The sequence below is a fragment of the Antennarius striatus genome, chromosome 12, assembly GCF_040054535.1.
Source record: "Antennarius striatus isolate MH-2024 chromosome 12, ASM4005453v1, whole genome shotgun sequence".
In the NCBI taxonomy this organism is placed as follows: Eukaryota; Metazoa; Chordata; class Actinopteri; order Lophiiformes; family Antennariidae; genus Antennarius; species Antennarius striatus.
In genome coordinates, this window is record NC_090787.1 from 3278173 (window position 1) to 3296674 (window position 18502).

General features: G+C 44.6%; 1 protein-coding gene across 1 annotated transcript; it reads left to right on the forward strand.

Moving 5' to 3' along the window:
* The first annotated feature begins 740 nt into the window (after window positions 1–740).
* Window positions 741–16964, forward strand: wars2 (tryptophanyl tRNA synthetase 2, mitochondrial). The gene is made up of 6 exons (XM_068329609.1): window positions 741–857; window positions 9478–9738; window positions 11763–11843; window positions 12844–12926; window positions 13553–13671; window positions 15598–16964. The coding sequence occupies exons 1-6, from the start codon at window positions 741–743 to the stop codon at window positions 16044–16046; spliced, it is 1110 nt and encodes a 369-aa protein (XP_068185710.1). The 3' UTR covers window positions 16047–16964.
* The last annotated feature ends 1538 nt before the right edge of the window (window positions 16965–18502 follow it).

The following is an 18502-nucleotide window of genomic DNA, read 5'->3' on the forward strand; positions in this document are numbered from 1 at the left end:
CAGGAAATAGAAGGTCACGTTTTTTGTTTTCTATATGCTAGGCCCAGAGGCTTTCTGAAGGGAAGCAAAAGGTTTATTAAAATTTTGTCTGGGAAGCCCTCCTTTAAAAAAGATGATTTAGGTCTTCATTGAAGGAATTTAAAAAATCCACCACTCTATTAATATGTGATGGATTACTGTTTTTGTGTCGTGTGAAAATAACAATAAATTGTCATGATAAAAACAGCACCATAAATCTTTTGGATCTTGGAAAAAAAGATGGAACCTGAATCCAACTCTTTATCTGAATGTAGTAAAAAAAGGGTGAAGTAAGGTTCTACAGTATGTTGCTTCATGTTCATCTTTTCTGCCAAGATTAATCAGAATCCATGTGGTAGTTTGTCCATAATAAATTTAGGAATTTGGAAATTTAGAAAAATAGTCTTATCTTGCATACAAACAAAAAACAAACAAATCAGGACAGGATGAAGAAAACAAAACCTTCTTGACATAGAAGTTGGAATAAAATTGCAATAAAACCTTTTGAAAAAACAGCTAAAATATAAATTTATGTTTCCTGATTTATTTATTTTATTCATTTTGTACAGTCAATTTATTTATATATCATGAACATTTTTTGTTTGGCATGAAACCTTGTTAAAAAACACGACCAAGGTAAAGGACCAAGGATGCTCAGAATCACAAATTCCAAATCTCTTTTGTCCTGTCGAGCTTTCCGTCGTGTGACGTCACAAACCAAGATGGCGCTCCCCGTGCGGACAAGTTTGAAACGTCTCTTCAGATTCATTGAGAGGTTTAACCCTCCTAAAAGGTTCTTCTGCTGCGGGACCGAAGCTAAAAATCAAGTCGGAGCTGAGGTCAGAACATTTTAATGAGCTTTGAACTTTTGGGTCTCAATTCGAAGATTTACATTTAAAATTACACGCGTTACGTGTTAATTAAACACAATTCAGTGTGTTAACTGTTTTTGGCCTAGTAATACCATAGCATTTACACTGTACTTGTAAAAATAAAGTACAACATAGTTAAATGTAGTTTAATCCACTCAGTTTTGTTTTTACATGGATGAATTAGGATTGTAAATGGATAAGCATTAAGAAGAAGAAGAAGCATCGTGATTCAAAACAGAACAAGAAGAATAACAATTTGTTTAATCCCCGCATTTCTTCACGGTGAAGTAAAATATTACATTCAAACAAAGGTATATTTGTTCATATTGTATTTCCTGTTTATGTAAAAATGTTACCAGGTTACCCTGGAGATGAAATGTTCCTGTCCTGCAGCCTCCAAACCTGACCCCACGGGAACTTCATTAATTTAATTTATTAAAAAAAAAAAAAAGATTGTCCACCAGACATCCTAAATGTATTTTTGATATTAGATATCTGTACAGTTTTATATTTCACAGCTCATTCATTACCCAGGATTGATTTCCCAAACAGTTGCCCACTTTGCCCACCGTCATGTCAAAATAAATGTCAAAGTATTTTTAAATGATTAATATTTATAAGGGAATGATTGTCAAAGTCGGCCATCTGCTTCTTAATCTTTTAAGGTTCTAAATATTCAGTTTATTGTCCAAAGTTTTGGCGTTATATTTCTGACCTACATTCTGTAGAGCTGGAGAGAAATATTTCCAACTGCAAATGTCATGTTCTGACACAATGAAATGCAGCAGGTATTAAAAAATAGACTTGAGGGTTTGTAACAGGAATTTTAGTTATTTAGAACCCGTGCATTGAAAAAGATGAAGAATTTACAGAAGATAAAAAGTGGCAGGTTTGGTGTCCGACACTCATAATTAAAATGTGAAGGATATTTTTTTCTTAAGAGAAGATGGAAACTGAAATGATAATCTCTGGTGGAAAGGAAGTGCTGAACGTATATTCACACGGGTTAACCGTCATGTCTACCGCCTGGCTTCCCTCTTGACTCTCAGGCTTCCTTTTCCAGCCCAAAGACAATAAATATTAACTCTGGGTTGCCCATTTGAGCGACCAGTAAACCGTCAGAAATGTAATGCTGCGTTCAGGCTAACAACCAGTCCCCTGGTGCCGATCAGAAGAACCTGTTTCTTTATTAAAGCAGCGCTGCTGCAGTCCGGCACTCACGTCCACAACTGTCTGTGTTCTGTTAAGGGAGGGGTTTCTGTAGAGGCTTTAGAGAGTGTGAGGTGGGTGGGGTGAGAGTGGAAGGTCGGGGAGGGGGGGGGGGCTCAGAAAGCATCGCAGCAGTGCTTCATTACCAGCAATAACATCAGAAATGAAGTGTTGCTTTTCATTCATTTTTAATTTTCTCCAAATGTGGACGGCTGAGCGTAAACTCTAGCACGCTTCACAATGCCCTGAGGTGTGATGTGCGTCAAGCGTCACACTTGTTGGAGTGTTTTCTTCACTGGGAAATGTGTTTAAAACGTTTAAAATGTCACCGAGCCCCGACAGACTGATAGAAAGATGAAGTGTGATCTTTGACAGATGCTCTGGAGCCTCAGTTCAGTGTTTGTCCAGAGTTTTATAAACCCTTGTCACTTGTGGTTAAACTTCACCGTTAATGTCGAGCATGCATGTTTCCTGATTGAGAATGTCACCCTGATGTGTCTGTTTTCGTTTCCACAGCAGAGGCAGATATATGTGTTAGATTTGTTTTCAGCTGTTTGTCATAAAGACATGATAGATTTGCGGATTGTGCTGGAGCGGGCAGTTATCCTCATTATAAAGAAATATTCTTCCAAACTGACGCTAAATAAAAAAGTTGTGGGCCACTAAGAATGTAGGTCTATATGTCAACCTTTTATGGCACAGACTTTATTTATTCATATGGATTTTAACAGACAGCAGTGATAACCAGGAAATACCAGCATACCTTATTATTGATGGACTTTAAATGCTTTACTTGGACAAACACGACCCACTGGATCCAGTCAGTTTGGAAGTAGTTCTGCTGTCCTTCAGGTCTGAGGTTTCTTTTTGAGTTTAACTCAGGAACTCTGAACCAGGATTCCTGTTTGCCACACAGTTGTGTTTCAGTTCATTGATAATATCTCAATATTCAAGACTTAACGCTCCTATATGGCTGAAAATTTTTCATTAGAAACCTGTTTCCCCTGTAGCTTCACCCGTCTTTGACCTTAGACTCCTTGCTGAGCTTTGACTCTCAGCTAAGACCTCTGGGGCGCCAGCCGCGACGGTTTGTCGTCCAAGAATCTCACTTCTGTCTTGCAATTTTTGCAAAGTGCCATGTTGTTGTCAGCTGAACGGCTCATTTTGAGCTTCTCTCAGCCAAAATCGGCCTCAGTTTCTCCTGTTTGGAACAAAAATCTGCTGACATTTTGATGCACAAATATACGACTTCCAGGGAAACGTTGGATGCTAAAAGTTTTCTGAAAATGATTCCCATCAAATATTTAATCCTCTATTTCTGCAGGCGTGAGATCGTGCATGCAGTGAATGGTTTTTTGTCATGTATCCTCTACACCCCCACCGCCTTACACACCCTCCCGTCGTCGGTACACGGCTGCCCATCCGGCCGTCTCTTTCCTGTGGTCCTGTCTTTGACTGATAGCGGTCATGTCAGCTCCGGACTCCAGGAAAGAGGAAGTGACTTCCAATTTGCCTCCAAGTTCTCCTCTGCTCCACATTCACTCACTCAGGTGTCGGCTAAAGCCATTAGAGCAGCTCAGGCGCCACATGGAAGCCACCGGAGAGAGCGAGGAAACACGGCCGCCCCTTTGAGGATGTTCATTAACTGCCCTATTTATTTTCAACTGTCAGAAAAGCCCCCTAATTCTCAGCCGTCCCCTCTGTGTAATTAGGTCTGTCATAGTCGTTCTCCAGCCAAGGCCTTCAAATGTAGCTAAGCTGAATTACAGAATTGGCCTGTAGCTGAGCGCCCGCAGCGCCGTCGGGGGAATCGCACGGGTTTTCCTGTGTTTCGGTTTGCATCTGATCCCGCCGCCTTCGCAGAGGATCTGACATTTTTAATTAATACATATCGAGTATCGTTTCTTTGAGCTGCACTCAAGTCAGAGGGAAATCAGAGAGCCTGCTGGTGGCGGTGAGCTGCGAGTGTTAGCATAATTACATATTGATAAATGTATGAAGTTGACGCCAACTCGTTTCTGCAACGTTGTGATTTTTTACGCGTTCCTCTGGTGTTATTAGTTCTCCTGTCAGTCAGTTGTTTCCGGCGAGGGAAATCAAATCAAAAGCGTCGATTGTCGACGCGGATGAAGGAAGCGGTTTAATGAAGCTGTTTGAAACAGACTGGAAGAACCGACCCAACAGAAACAAGTCGCTCTGACATGAATGTGTTTATCTAGCAGGGGGAAAAAAGTTACCTATGAATTAAGCCAGACTTGGCTTTTCCTGCTGCACACAGCTGCTTTCCATGTGAGCGCTGACACACTGCGGGCTCAATGGATTAACTTCCTGCACAAGTTTTATCTTCGTGAAGGTGGATTAAGTTGTTTTAAAATCCTTATAAAGTTATAAAAACTGATTTTTATCAGGAATCATCCACGTTTATGTTCACAGCGTTTCTGCAGACATCTGATGAATCCAGTTTTCATGCAGGGAACGTCATAAATTACTGCAAAGTGACTTTGTTGTCTTGGTCACTATTTACACTTCCTGTCCTATCCTTCTGCAAAAAGAATCAATTTTCCTCCTTTTGCATTTAATGCCATCAGCAGGTAATTTGATGCTCCAGCTGACGCCGTATCAAATATCAGGGTTTGTCGCTTCCCATAAACTAGAGAAGTCATTAAACGTCTAGTTCCTAACGAGCCAGATTACAGCTTCCTGTCTAGCGTAAGCAACCCCATCAACCCCCCCACCATCACCACCAGGGCAGCATTGAGGTCTGGGTTGTCCAGGAGCTGCAGACTGTTCGGCCCGGAGGCCGGGGCCGCCGCTGCCGCTGCTGCACGGTTATTTTTGGAACGCCGTCGGGCCTTGTCTGCGGGGAGTGCTGTTTTTGAAGGGCCTCCAGTCCCATTAATCAGCCGCCGGACCCCACGGTGCGAGCGGGCCCCGAGCCCTGGCCCCGCCACACTGCAGCGTTCTGTTCCTGTACCCCTGCTCTCCTCACAGTAGGAAACCGAGAGGAACCTCATCAATCTCACCTGTCCCACACGTCAACCGCAGATTTAATCAAACGCTCCTTTCGGGACGCCCCCCCCCCCCCCACACACACACACACACACACACTGGAAGGGAGAGGGAGGCAAAAAAAACCCTGGACTTTGCTTTAGTTCCATGTTTATTTGTATTTGTTTCTTTATTTTTGAGGATTTTTTTCCCCTGACTCCTGCTTCACGCGCCGCCTCGTGTTTCTTCTGTGGTCGTGTGCACTTTGTTTCCTGCTGAGTCGTGTTCCACACTAGCCAAACACACGTTCCCTGCTTTAAGTGATAAAGCGGCGTAATACAATAAACCCCATTTCCTCCTTGATATGTCACTGAAGGGCGGCTCTGTTGGTCACCAGCGTTAACAGGTTCCCCGAGTGGGTAAGAGACACAGATACAGGGGAACGGGGGTGAGGGGGGGGGGGTATGTCAAGGGGCATTTCAGCATGATGCTGGTGTTAATGGGGTGCATGGGGCGACCAGAGCAGAAACACTGGATCTTGTGTGTGTGACGTTCAGCATGGCTTCTCGTTGGTGCAGCGCCGATCAGATCCTCAACGCCGAACCCGCCCCCCTCCCATCCATCCCTCCCCCACACGGCCCACAAAGAGCTAATGGTAATTCACAGCAGGCAACGCTTCCAGAGGTGGGTTTGAAACGTGTTGAATTTGGCACGGCAAAATGGCGGCCGAACCGTCGTCCTCGCTCATCAACCCCTCGGTGAGAGACGTGTCAGTGGGCCACTCCAGGACTCCTCAGGCTCTGATATGATGTATGAGCCCCCCGAAAAAAGCAAACCCAGGGCGGGTCCGAGAAGAGAAATCCTCTGTTCTGCAGGTCCAAACTCAACCGCACCACCAGGGTGATTAATAGCACCGAGCAGAACAAGAACCTGGGCCCGCAGACGCCAGGGAGAACGGTGGATCTCACGGTTTTAAAATCATAAAAATCTTTTCTTACTCTGAACCCAGCTCGGAGATGGAAGAACCGAAACAAACAAACCTTCTCTGAGCACAAAAGATTCAACCTTCTGGTAGACAAAGTGCGTTATTGTAAATTCGAAATAGCCAAAACAGAGAATCCATTACGCAGTGTTATTGTTTTGGGCCGCTTGCCAGCTCCAGCAAGTGTGTCTAATTTAAAGCTGCACAAAACCAATTTAAACGATGCAACTTGAAGATGCATGCATCCACGCGTTCGTATTTTATAGCTGTGAAAAAAAACCCCGCGTCTGCATATTCTTCGCTCAAAGAGTTTTATGCATCTGGTCCTTGTGCTATTTGTCATCGTTGCACATTCTTTTGCGGGGATGTAATTTAATTGTATCTTGCAGCCACTTTTTAAATGATAAATCTAACACTTGATGTTCGGTTCCCACAATGAAGTGGTTCCAGCAGGGCTCTGGAAGACTCTGGAAAGAAAAGGGAAATGTTATTCTTGTGGAAAACCCAGTTGATTCGGTAGGAAGAGGATAATCTATTTGTTGTTAAATGAGGCGAATTGGCTCCAGGTTAATCACGCATCTCATTAATAACCAGTTTTCTCTTTCCACTGCTATTGTTCCTGCCTGTCAGACTCACATGAACGCACACCTTCTCCGTTTTGCTGATGTTGATGTAGGCAAAGGCTAGGACACACGTCTGTGTTTTCACATGACCTCCGTCCCGGTGGAGGTTACCACACACACACACACACACACAGATGAATGAACACACACATTCCCGGAAAGGTACCGGAGGTGTGAAAACACGGCCTTTCAGTGTTTGTAACTGTCTAGCTGTTGCCGTTAATGTCACACACACGTGTGGCTTGATGCGTTCCGCATATGTCAGACGTTGCTGAAGAAAGCTTTCATCACCTTAGCAACCACGTAGTCCGACAGCCTGTCAGTGTAATATATGAGGAAAGAACAGCCGACGTTTCCAGCGTCTGTGATGTGTCATCCGCAGGCATCCGAGGACTGTGAGACAGATGGAAACAAAGGGGGGGGGGGGGGGGCAGCAGATGATGCTGATCGCCATTACTTTGCTCCCACTGGAGTGGTTAGGATCATGTTGGTGTCCTTGAGGAGCATCACTTTGTCCAGGCTGGAATATTTAAGCTACTATTGGATGGATGGATTAGTCATCATTAGCATGTTAGCTGCCGCTCAGCTAAAAGCTTGGTTCAACGGTTAATTAGAGGGCAGAAAACAGCGTGATGATGTCACAGCATGTGGTCATAATCATGCTGTTAAAACCAGCACACCAGCTGTGACATCACCGAAAGGGCGTGGCATTCATTTTGCTTTTTAATACACAAAGGTCCAAAAAGTTGAACAACAGAGATGGAAAGAAGGAAAGCAAGGAGAAGGATTTAATGAAATCAGGATAATAGTTCTCTTGATTTCCAGCGTTTGGTCGTTATAATGGTTTTTGATTTATTCTAATAGAATTTCTAACAAACTTTTCCTCCTTCATGTGAACTCAAGCGATCCATAACTAATCCTCTCGCACAGGTTTAGTTTATGTCCTGGTTTGCTGGATGATAATATTTTATTACTCTTGGCCTCCTGGCGTTGCATCCATTACAAACATTAATTGCTTTACAGTATTTGCTGTCTCCTCTGTCATCGTACAGGGGCTGATTTACTTCCTGGTGTACAAACTTTTATTATGGAGGCTTGTGTTTAAAGACTTTCCTCTGACCAGCAGTAACCTGGAGACGCGCGGTGAAGCAGTGTCAGGCGTTGTCGTGGCGTCGCCCGATGGCTGCTTTGCCATGGCGTTGACTCTCATTTGACACTCGATTGGCTCAAGTTACACTATTACCACGTCTGCATTGCTAATGACTTCCCCTGGGGGGACGGGGCAGAGGGGGGGAACATGCGTTTGGCGTGTCAGCTCGAGGTGAGAACACACATGAGCCAGACTCGAGGGGGGAGGCCCCCCGTCCCCACCAAATCAATCCTGACACCTCTTAAGAGGCTCTCAGCATCAATGGCACTCCAGCGCAATTACCCGCTCGGTAATGACATAAGCACCCAGTTCCTTCCTGCTTCTCCCTTGCCGGGTAGAGACCAGCTCCCTCAGGCCAGTAGATGGAGACCGTGGACAAGGCTGACCTCAGAACAGTTGTTATTCGATCCCTCAGGGCGACGGGATGCAGAGGCTGCGGTCCACGCTGGCGGGAGAGCAGCTGTTATCTGATCTCCTGGGCTGTGTCGAGTCGGTCACTCAGTCAGATTGGATGTGAAGCTAGACGTCAAGATAACCGGTCTCTCAGCAGTGACTGAGGAGGATATCCTCTGGAAGCTTCAGGCTTTGGTTATTAGTTATGATAACCCTGGAGAGTGCGGCCAGGGAGCGTGTGATCGCCTTCAGATTGGAGGTGATAATTCTGATCTTGTGAGTTTCTCGCAGGGAATGTTTAAAAGTTGGCTCTTCTGTCCAGCTGTTGCTGTTTATGACTTTTCATCGCACTTCGAGTCCGGCTTGATCAAACTCAACCTCGATCCAATTTCGAATTTCTGGACGGTTGGTTCGATCATAGACTTATTAGCAGGCGATGGACTCCATGATGAGCACCTTTTTAATCCAGCAAATCAGCTGACGTGTTGTTTGTCCTTTATATAATATTCATTGTTGAATAAATGATGTTCAAGCTGAAACACAGACGATTGCAAAGGTATTTACACAACATCGTCCAGACCGAAATTATCGAGTCCACCCGGGTGTCATGTTTACATCACAGCCGACTGGAGCTGGAGCTAATAAAGACCTTCTCCTACTGCGGAGTCATTTGACCCAGGAACGATTGCCAATTTTACCAGTCCCCCCCCCCCCCCCCGACAACAAAAGCCAGATGTTAGTGGGTGTTGGTGTAGTGTTTGCCCAGTGGGAAAGGAGTATTCATGTTGTTAACATGAACAGTGTGATGCTACCGTTTGCCTCGCAAGATAGACGAGTAAAAGAGTTCCCTTAGTGAACAACCAACGATACAACCCCAAGTCCATCCGGAACTGAACCCTGACCTCCACGGTGGGCAGGCAAATATATATTCACCAGGCATGAAACAGTTTTTATTTCTAACAAAAACACACACACACACAAAAAAAGAAATCAGTGGTGGAACAGTTTCGGTTTTGGATGCAGCCACCGCTCTGCTTGCCTTCAAAGTGTATCATGTGGGGCCACAAGCACCGGTTAAGACTTCCAGCCGATTGAACGCCAAGGTTGAGCGGAATGGGTCGGTGCCAGGACGGTCTGGCTCGGCAGAAAGGGAAACACAACATTAGCCCAACAATGCAAACACAGTGGGCGATCTCCAGTACCAACAAAGTTACCCTGAGCACCTCCCCCTTTCGTTCCCAGGAGCCTCCAGCAGGTACACGGGTTTTCTCAGGGATCCAGCCAACAGGGGTGCCCCACCTGGGCAACTACCTGGGTGCTCTGGAGAACTGGGTGGCCCTGCAAGACCAGTATCCATCGGTGCTCTACAGCATTGTGGACCTGCACTCCATCACCCAGCCTCAGGACCCCGCCCGGCTCAGAAGCAACATCCTGGACATGGCGGCTAGCCTGTTGGCCTGTGGCATCGACCCGGAGAGGGCGATCCTCTTCCAGCAGTCCCAGGTGGTTCACTTCACCTCGCATTACACACCCGCCGTCTAAAAGTTCTATTTCTAATTTTCTTTAATACAAAAGTGCTTTAAACAGTCTATCAGAGTGTGGGAAAAGGTAACACAGATATAAGGTGGTTTAATATCAGTATGGGGGGGTTCATAAATTATGTTTTTCAAGGGTGGTCCTTGAACGCATTAACTGCGAATAACGAGGGATTACTGTATTTGTCAAATACTAAATCTTTGTGTACTTAATGCATTGATCAAATTTTCAATGCCAGATCAAGAGTAGCTCAGGTTTTTCTTAAATATGTGGCCTCTTCAAGGTGTTTTTCCCACAGGGGTTATCACAGGTAAGAGAAAGATGAACAACTGAACATATTTGGAAGCAGATGACTTAATACGTGATGACAAATCAAGCGCTCCTGCCTGACAAAGTTGTTTGTGTACATTTCTTGACAATCAGCCATATTAGACCGAACAACCTTATTTATATTGCCATTGTACAACCTGCAGTGTGTATTTTTGTGTGTGTGTTGTAAATGTCCAGTCCATCTGTGTTTTTCTGCCACCCCTATCCCCTGCATACACACACTTACAGTCCTATTTTTATTCCAGTATAGCTTTATGCCACATAACTTGGCAGCGAGGCAATCGCCCTGTAGAACACGCCGGCTCCACATGTAAAAACACCACAGCTGTCCAAAGAAAACACTGGATTGAAAAAAAACAAGAGCAGATCTGGTGCGAGCTGAAGTCAGCGGTATCAAAAATGAAGGGAATGAACCTGCAGATCAACAAATTTTCTGGGATTTATAGAAACTTTTCAAGGGGAAAGAGGATTTAATATTCCCCGCAAGCAAGGACTTTCCTTCAGATTCCATCTTCACAATCCGAGGAGTCGCTGTGATCGCTCACTATCATTGTAATACCCATATTATCTGTAACGTAAGAACATCACTTCCTGCGTCGCATTCTTACCATGCAGCATGAATGGAGGCCTTGTTCTTCCCAAGCGTTTAGATATTTTATTACACTTCAGACCGTATCCATCCCTGTCTGCGCTGTCGTCGACATCTGTCCCATCTCTACAGTGTGTAATGTAATAAATCCCTTCCCCCAACATGTTAGCCTCAAATCCTGGTTTGTATCCCCGCTGTCTGGGGTTCATGTCCTGTCGCATTCCCCAACAAAGCTTTCCAAGCAACGAGAGGAAGACGGTATGGAGCTAAAGCCATGTTAAAGTCCGTCGACTTTAAACGCTAGAGCCGGAGGACGGTCACCGCGCCTATGTAACGTCTTACTCCAGCGTTCAGGAAGGCCTCCACGCCAGCAGATATGTTGGAGATAATTTACCGCCGCCAGATGCGCCAGACGCATGAATCTGACATCCACATATCGACCGCTGCACAAGAGCACGTTTGATTCTCTCAAGTCCCCCAAACAAAAACATACATCTCTGTTTATCGTCTGTAACGTCGAAGTTTGCTTCTGACATCTAGACTTCTTTGCAGTTGCGTTCACTACCCTGTAATTACTCTTCTGTGTGTTATAACACTACACTCAATTGAAAAGCTGCTGAGTCAGCAGTTAACATGAGGGTTAGTATATGACTGGCAGAGGTAGCACCTGTGCCGCCTGGTGCACCTGTGTCCGAGGGGTAAAGGACAGGAAGAAACGTAGCAGTACTCTTCTCCGCCACTCAGAGGCGGTAGTGAGTCACTTCCTCTGCCAAAGCCGACTCAGGATCTCCTGTCCCTTTATTTGTGTCTTTTAATCCATCTGCTGCTTGTATGTGGAAAAAAAGAACATGTGTGTGCATGTACATGTGACCCTGACTTGCTGCAGCACCATTTCTGCTGCTCATTGTTTTTACTGTTTCCATGGAAACGAGAGTGGTCATCTGGAATTCAGGTAAGGTTTTACTGATGCAGCAGATTGCCGTAAATCTGTGCTAACATGTGTGTGTCTTAACTAATTCTAGTACCCTGGATTGCCACGGTGACCGTCCCTTCTCGTCTTCTGACTCCGCAGGTCTCGGAGCATGCCGAACTTTCCTGGATCCTGAGCTGTCTGACCAGCATGCCCCGCCTCCAACACCTGCCGCAGTGGAAGGTCAGACGTCTGAGCTGTCAGGGCGCAAACGTTTTACTTCTGGCTGCACTTTGCTGGAGGTTTAGCTTGAACCACCCCATTTGTAGAACGTTCCATTATTACCTTCAAAGTTGGAGGTTGTGTTCATCGCCCCCTGGTGGCTGGCGGTGGTGTCAGTTGTAGGATGAATCACCATCACACATGCTGTAGCAGCTCGGTGTATGAGGAGCTGGTGCTCAGTCAGAGCTCTAATTGTTTTAATGGTGCAGATGGAGAAATTATAAAGATTAGATTTTATATCATGGATCATGATTGTGATCAATGGATCTGTTTTGGGCTGATCGGCCTCGCCCCCTGGTATTCATTATGTCCGACCTGTTCTCCATTAAACACATCATCTGGAGATGAGCAGAAACAGAAACCGGCCTCAACGTCCTGCTCGGATTCCTCAGATTTGCGCTGCGAAATCTTTTACCAGACAAACTGTGAAAACCATGATTGCCTTTTTTTCGTAGCAGATCGCATGTGTTTGGATTGGTTTCCAACATCATCCCTGATTGCATCGCTTCTCACTTCCTCGCTGCTGCAGAATCACGCCGCTTTAATCATTCTCATGTCGGCGTTGAGTTCAGTTTAACAGCCACCAATTAAGATCCCTATTTTTTCACCCACTGACATTAATCCAACATCTTCATTATCTGCTTTATCGACTCTAAATCCCACCGGCCCAGTGTTTCCTCCAGTCGCAGCTACGATCCAGTTTAAATTCGTGGAGCGAGGGAGCCATTGGTTCTCAGGTCTCACTTCCTGTTCTGACAGAGAAAACACATTTTATTTACCCGACGGATGATTCCATCTCAAAAGCCGAAACGGGTCTTGGATTTGATCAGGACTTTACTAGGGGACAAAAAACATCAACTCTTCCCCTCTGCCTGCTTTTGTTTTTCCATGCATGTCGCTTTTGTTTTCTTTTCTCTTCCTTCCTGTTTTTCTTTATGTCATCCGTCTCATTTTGACCCAGATGAAGAGCAAAGTGAAGAACGAAGGCAGCGTTGGTCTCTACACGTATCCTGTCCTCCAGGCTGCAGACATCCTCCTCTACAAGTGAGTGTGTTCATCCATTATTGTGTTTTGCAACGCAACACTGAGCGTGATGGTGTCGGTATCTAGTTACTAATCCGCTTTTAGGTTTTATTATGTAAATGTATAAACTAGAATCACGTTCTAATCGCAGCGGTTCTGCTGCTAAACAGATTCATTCATGGGTTTGAAACGTTATTTCCTGTCGTTGGCGTTCTTCCTGCGGCGGCGGGTCACACACTTGACCTCACAGGAGGGTTTTGTTGTCAGATGAAGCAGCGAAAAATAGAATCACTGCGTCTTTGTAGATAGCATCTTTTTGTTTTTAGAACACACACACATGCGTGACCATCCTGTTAAACAGCTGATTTATCTTTGTGTGTGAACGCCAGAAAACGAATTAAACTGCGGGTTGTTGGTGAGGTTGTGCCTCGCACGATTAAAGCCGATGATATAAACTGCAATAGCTTAGATTTTATTTTTGTATCACAGCTGGAGATGATAATATGGGTGACATTAAACGCTGGTAATGAAATTAGAGCTCATAAATACAAAGCTGTGTCGTCTTCTTTGACAAAACGGAATAGATAAAGAACGCTATTATCTTTCTCACCAGAGCCCAAGTTAACAAACATGCGTCCATCTCTCAGGTCCACTCACGTCCCCGTCGGAGAGGATCAGATCCAGCATCTAGAGCTGGCTCAGGGTCTGGCTCGGATCTTCAACGGTCGCTACGGATTCCTGTTCCCCGAACCCGACGCCCTGCTCAGTAAGAACACACACAAAACACACACACGATCGGAACCGTCTCGTCTGCAGCCGCTTAGCCGAATCCGGCTCTCGGGTTACGCTGGTTTATCCCTGATGACTCCTGGTGGAGGCGGGGTACACCCCGGACGAGTCGCCGGTTTATTGCAGGGCCACACAGAAAGACACAGACACGGGGAGAACATACAGACTCCACACAGGAAGGAATCAAACCCAGAACCTTCCTGCTGTAAAGAAACAGCGCTACCCACCGTGTCGCCCGTCCAGGTTTCATTCTGTGTGTAAACAGCATTTAACAGATTCATCAACAAATGTGTCAAACAGCATTAAAATAAATCCGACTCCTCAGAAACACGCTGAAGAATTGGAAGCTGTTTTTTAAATGAGTTTTATCACCTCTTTAACTGATGTCATTTATTCTTCATTATGAGTAATGGGTTTTTGTGTCTCTGCTTGGAAAAAAAACATGAATGTAAAAAGTTTATAACTGAATAAAATATTATTTGTGTCCATTTTTAGAGACGTCATCATTTATTAAAAAATGAATGTCAATCTCCAGAAGCTAGAAAAAAATTTAGTGTTTTTTTTCACTAGAATTAAAACCAACCAAAGTTTACTTCCATTAAAAAAAAGGTTATACATTTATAAAAATAAATTTTTTAATGTTTTTTATTTCAGCTATTTCTGACAAAGACTCTGCATAGAACAGTTTTGTGGGTTTTTTTGTCTTGTGTTTTCCTGAGTGTGCACAGACATAAACACACAAACACACACACACACACACACACACACACAAACACACACACACATGTGTCTGACATGTTCAGAGATCTCAGTTTCATCCCCGTCTTTATTCGCATCATAAAAGATCAAGATGGAGTCAGTCATGTGTGCAGTACAGCTCTGATTAAAGATCTGTTTCTGGAATGACTTTGTGTGCGTGTGCGTGTGTGTGCGTGTGTGTGTGTGTGTGTGTGTGTGTGTGTGTGTGTGTGTGTGTGTGTGTGTGTGTGTGTGTGTGTGTGTCAGCATCCCATCCCCACCCCCTGTCTTTTGGCTCAGCACCACCTTCTCTTTGAATCCCATCCGATGCCGTTCTCGTTGGGTGGAATCTGGGGGATTGACAAGCGGCGGCACGTGGAACGGATGCAGACTACTAGTCTGGAAGATTTGAACGTGCAGATTGCAGAAGTGTGTGTTTGATAAATTAGAAAGGAAAGGAAATCATGGGTCCCCCGGTCTGTCCGTTGCTTCACACGGGGATGCATCTGTGTCGCCCGCGGTGGTTTTCTTGCGCTCACACGTCGAGGCGCTGGTCCCGAAACCAATCCTACTGTCGGCCCCTCAGTCAGACCCTGCATCCAGTCGTTCAGTCCGGACTGTCGTAAATCATCAATATCTGACGTCCAATCGGTTCAAGATGCTTCAGATGCAATAGAACAACACTCGAATACATCCTGAAGCTTTCAAACACATATTCCAACAAACTGCCGTCATGGGATGTTTTTAAAAAGTTTTCTAGAAGTGAGTTTAAATAAATTAAATCATGTTTATAGTCCAAATCTTAAGAGACATGTTTAATTTCTTGATATTTCCACTTAGATTTATTCTTGATGACAAAATTAAAAGCACAGAAGCACAGAAAACAATTGAAATGTTTGTTTTTGTTTGGGGGTTTTTTGCCCTGGTTTGCACCTTGCAGGCCAAATATATGAAAGCCCTTCCTTTTGATTGGTGGATGTTTTATTTCAATAACTTGTTCATTTAAACAAAGCTGCTAGGATTGAATATGAATTTAAAATAAAGCGATCCTCCATCTGTTGCTGTCTTTCATTCCAAGACTTTTTCTACAACGCCAGGCGTCCTACTGTCGAACTTTTTGTTTCTCCTTGAATTTAAAATTTTCCTCTCTGACTTCCTCCCACAGGCTCCACACGAAAGGTGAAGTCCCTACGAGACCCCTCCTCCAAAATGTCTAAATCCGACACCCAAACCATGGCGACAATCAGCATCACCGACTCTCCCGACGACATCGCCCTCAAGATCCGCCGCGCCGTCACCGACTTCACCTCTGAGGTCACCTTTGACCCCGAGACGCGCCCGGGCGTGTCCAACCTGGTGACGATCCATGCCGCCACGGCGAGGATAGGCGTGGAGGAGGCGGTGACCCAGGCAAGGGGGCTGGACACTGGGGCCTACAAGGCGCTGGTGAGCGAGGCGGTGATACAGAGTTTGACGCCCATCAGGGAGGAGCTCCAGAGGCTAAGGATGGACCCGGCCCACCTGGAAGGGGTCCTGACCCAGGGGACGTGCAGAGCTCAGGAGCTGGCGGCGCCGGTCCTCAGAGAGGTCCGTAAGCGGGTGGGGCTCTGCTGAGACAAAGCCTCTGATTGGTGGATAAGCTTTTGTTATTTTGCCCCCATCTGTGTCTCATCGGAGGGGGTGGGGTGTCAGATGGGTCAGCACCCTCCACGACAGCCTCCACGCACCACCGAAGAAGAAATCACAGAGCGATGATCTTTGTTGATGACGTCTCACTCTCTGGTTTTCTTCCAGAAGATGAAGGAACTTTAACTTCAAGAATAACAACCTGCTGAAGTTTAGTCTTCGGTGTTGGTTGGGTTTGTCTGTTTCCATGGTTACAAGTCAAGCTGGTTGGTTTCCTTTTCCGGTTTTCTCAACATTAAGCGCTACTTTTTACTATTCCTAAATTTTCAGAGTTCATATTTGTTCGGTTTTCGTGGTTTTAAGTTTAAAGATGATTTTGTTCCTGGTGCACAAAAAAAAGTTCCTATTTATCGTCCAAACATATTTCATTCATGATCCAGACACGACCGAATGACAGGGGTAGTCTGTGACTTCTTTTAGTGTGAAAATTCATCTTACATGCAATCAATAAGAATCACAGCTATGGATTAAATCAATAAATTCTACCCAACTGGCTTCCTCTAAATTCTCCATCTTTCATCCTTCCTCCTCAGTCACTCATCTTCTGCTGTCACAGCGTTCCTTCGCTCCAGCGACACACCTACAGGAAACCCCACTGCTGCTCCCACAGGGGCACTGCAGACACACACACACACACACACACACACACACACACACACAGAGTGTGCAACCTGTCATTCAGACAAACGTGTCTGCAATGATTTCAGTCCTGCGCAATAAGACATCTCCAAACCGTGTGGATTAGTGGGTTTGTGTGGATTTTGGTCTGAAGAGGAGTCGAGTTCTTACATCTGTGTTGGTTTCTGATCAGTGAAACAGAAAGATGAAGACACAGCAGATGCAACGATCAATCAATACCAACCGATAGATCTGGTCGATGGAAAGAATCCAGAGAGAACACAGGATTCCTGTTTGTATGGATGACTAAGAAAACACAGAGTCAATAAAGTGGGATTATAGAATGTGTCAGGATTAAAATGTATAATTTAGGTCTTTAAATTATGAATTTTCAACACAAAAAATGAGGGAATCTGATATTTTTAAAAAAACCTGATGACCGCAATTCTGAATATTTTTGTTGCCCCAAATAGTCTTGATTTAACTTTAATTCCACTCGATTAAAAATCCGTCTCTTGTTCCAAAAAAATAAAAAATAATCGAAAAACATTCTTGAAATATTTTAATGACTGATTATAAAGTAATTTGCTACCAATATTCATGCGGATATCATCTGACATATTTGATTTATGACGGTAGTTATTTGAGATTGAAAACTTCTCTCTTGGTTTTAACTTCACATAATCTCTGATTAAATTCTCGATCCGGACCGAACGGATGAGATCGATTCGGTTTTTCTGCGCCACCTGTGAACGGAAGGCGGGTCGGGCCTCCCCGGTGTGTCCGGTGTCCCGCAGCTGCTCCTCGCTCCGAACGGAGCGCCTTATGGGGGGGGGGGGTCGCTCACTGCGCCCCGGCTGGAAGGCGCTGCAGCCGCCGGAGAGTCGCTGGCGACTCGGATGCGTCACTTCTTCATCCTCGGGATCAGGAGGGGGCAAAAACGCACTAATTGAACATTAACGTCACGTTTTGTTGGATGGAAACAGAAAATAAACTTGGTTCAGACAGATTTATGGTGTCTATGTAAAAAAAAAAAATTTTTTTATTTAAAAATCTAACTGAGCTGGGATATGCTCCAGTTTGGTTAAAAATAAATTAGGGTAAACATGAATATTCAGCATTGTTTGCCAAAAATGTCACACATTACATTTAACTGACAAAAAAAAGCCCAAATGTGAAAATACATATTAATAAACTATGTTTGGAGTGAAATAATCTAATTTAAAGGAAACTAAATCACTTTTATTAATTCCATTGCTTCTCTAATGATCAATAATTAGTATTCAAGGTCAAATTAAATCACCTTGACTCATGTTTTTTTCATTAAACTCTGGTAATGTTTTGTTAATTTTTTAGATCTGTTTTTCTTTACAAAGAAGGTCACTTTACTTCCTCATTAAATTTTTACATTTCCATTCGGATGAAACTCTTTATTTATAAAAGCAAAATCCACATAAATAATAGAAACACAATAAACACATAAATGACTTTTTTATAATCATCATCATCTTAAACAGGTTTTATGTCTTCATTTGATCAGCGGTGACCTCTGAAGCTGCTGCGGGATGAAGGGAGGCCTGCTCGGTGTGAACAGCCGCCTTTCTTCCACTGCCTGACCCCCGCATCAGGAACACTAACCCCCCTCAGTCGTCATCCCTTCGTTTTGTGACTGGAGGAAAATGTGTGACAGATTTCTGCCGGAGAGACGAAAGAGACGCATCTGGTTTCTGCGCATCGGGCGTGCAGACACAATTAAATGCGTTTAT

Excerpts from the sequence above, each read along its gene's own strand:
- wars2 (XM_068329609.1), top strand. The coding sequence starts at position 741 with ATGGCGCTCCCCGTGCGGACAAGTTTGAAACGTCTCTTCAGATTCATT. Across the intron at positions 12,927-13,552 it reads GCAGACATCCTCCTCTACAA|GTCCACTCACGTCCCCGTCG; the intron begins GTGAGTGTGTTC and ends TCCATCTCTCAG. Across the intron at positions 13,672-15,597 it reads CGAACCCGACGCCCTGCTCA|GCTCCACACGAAAGGTGAAG; the intron begins GTAAGAACACAC and ends TTCCTCCCACAG.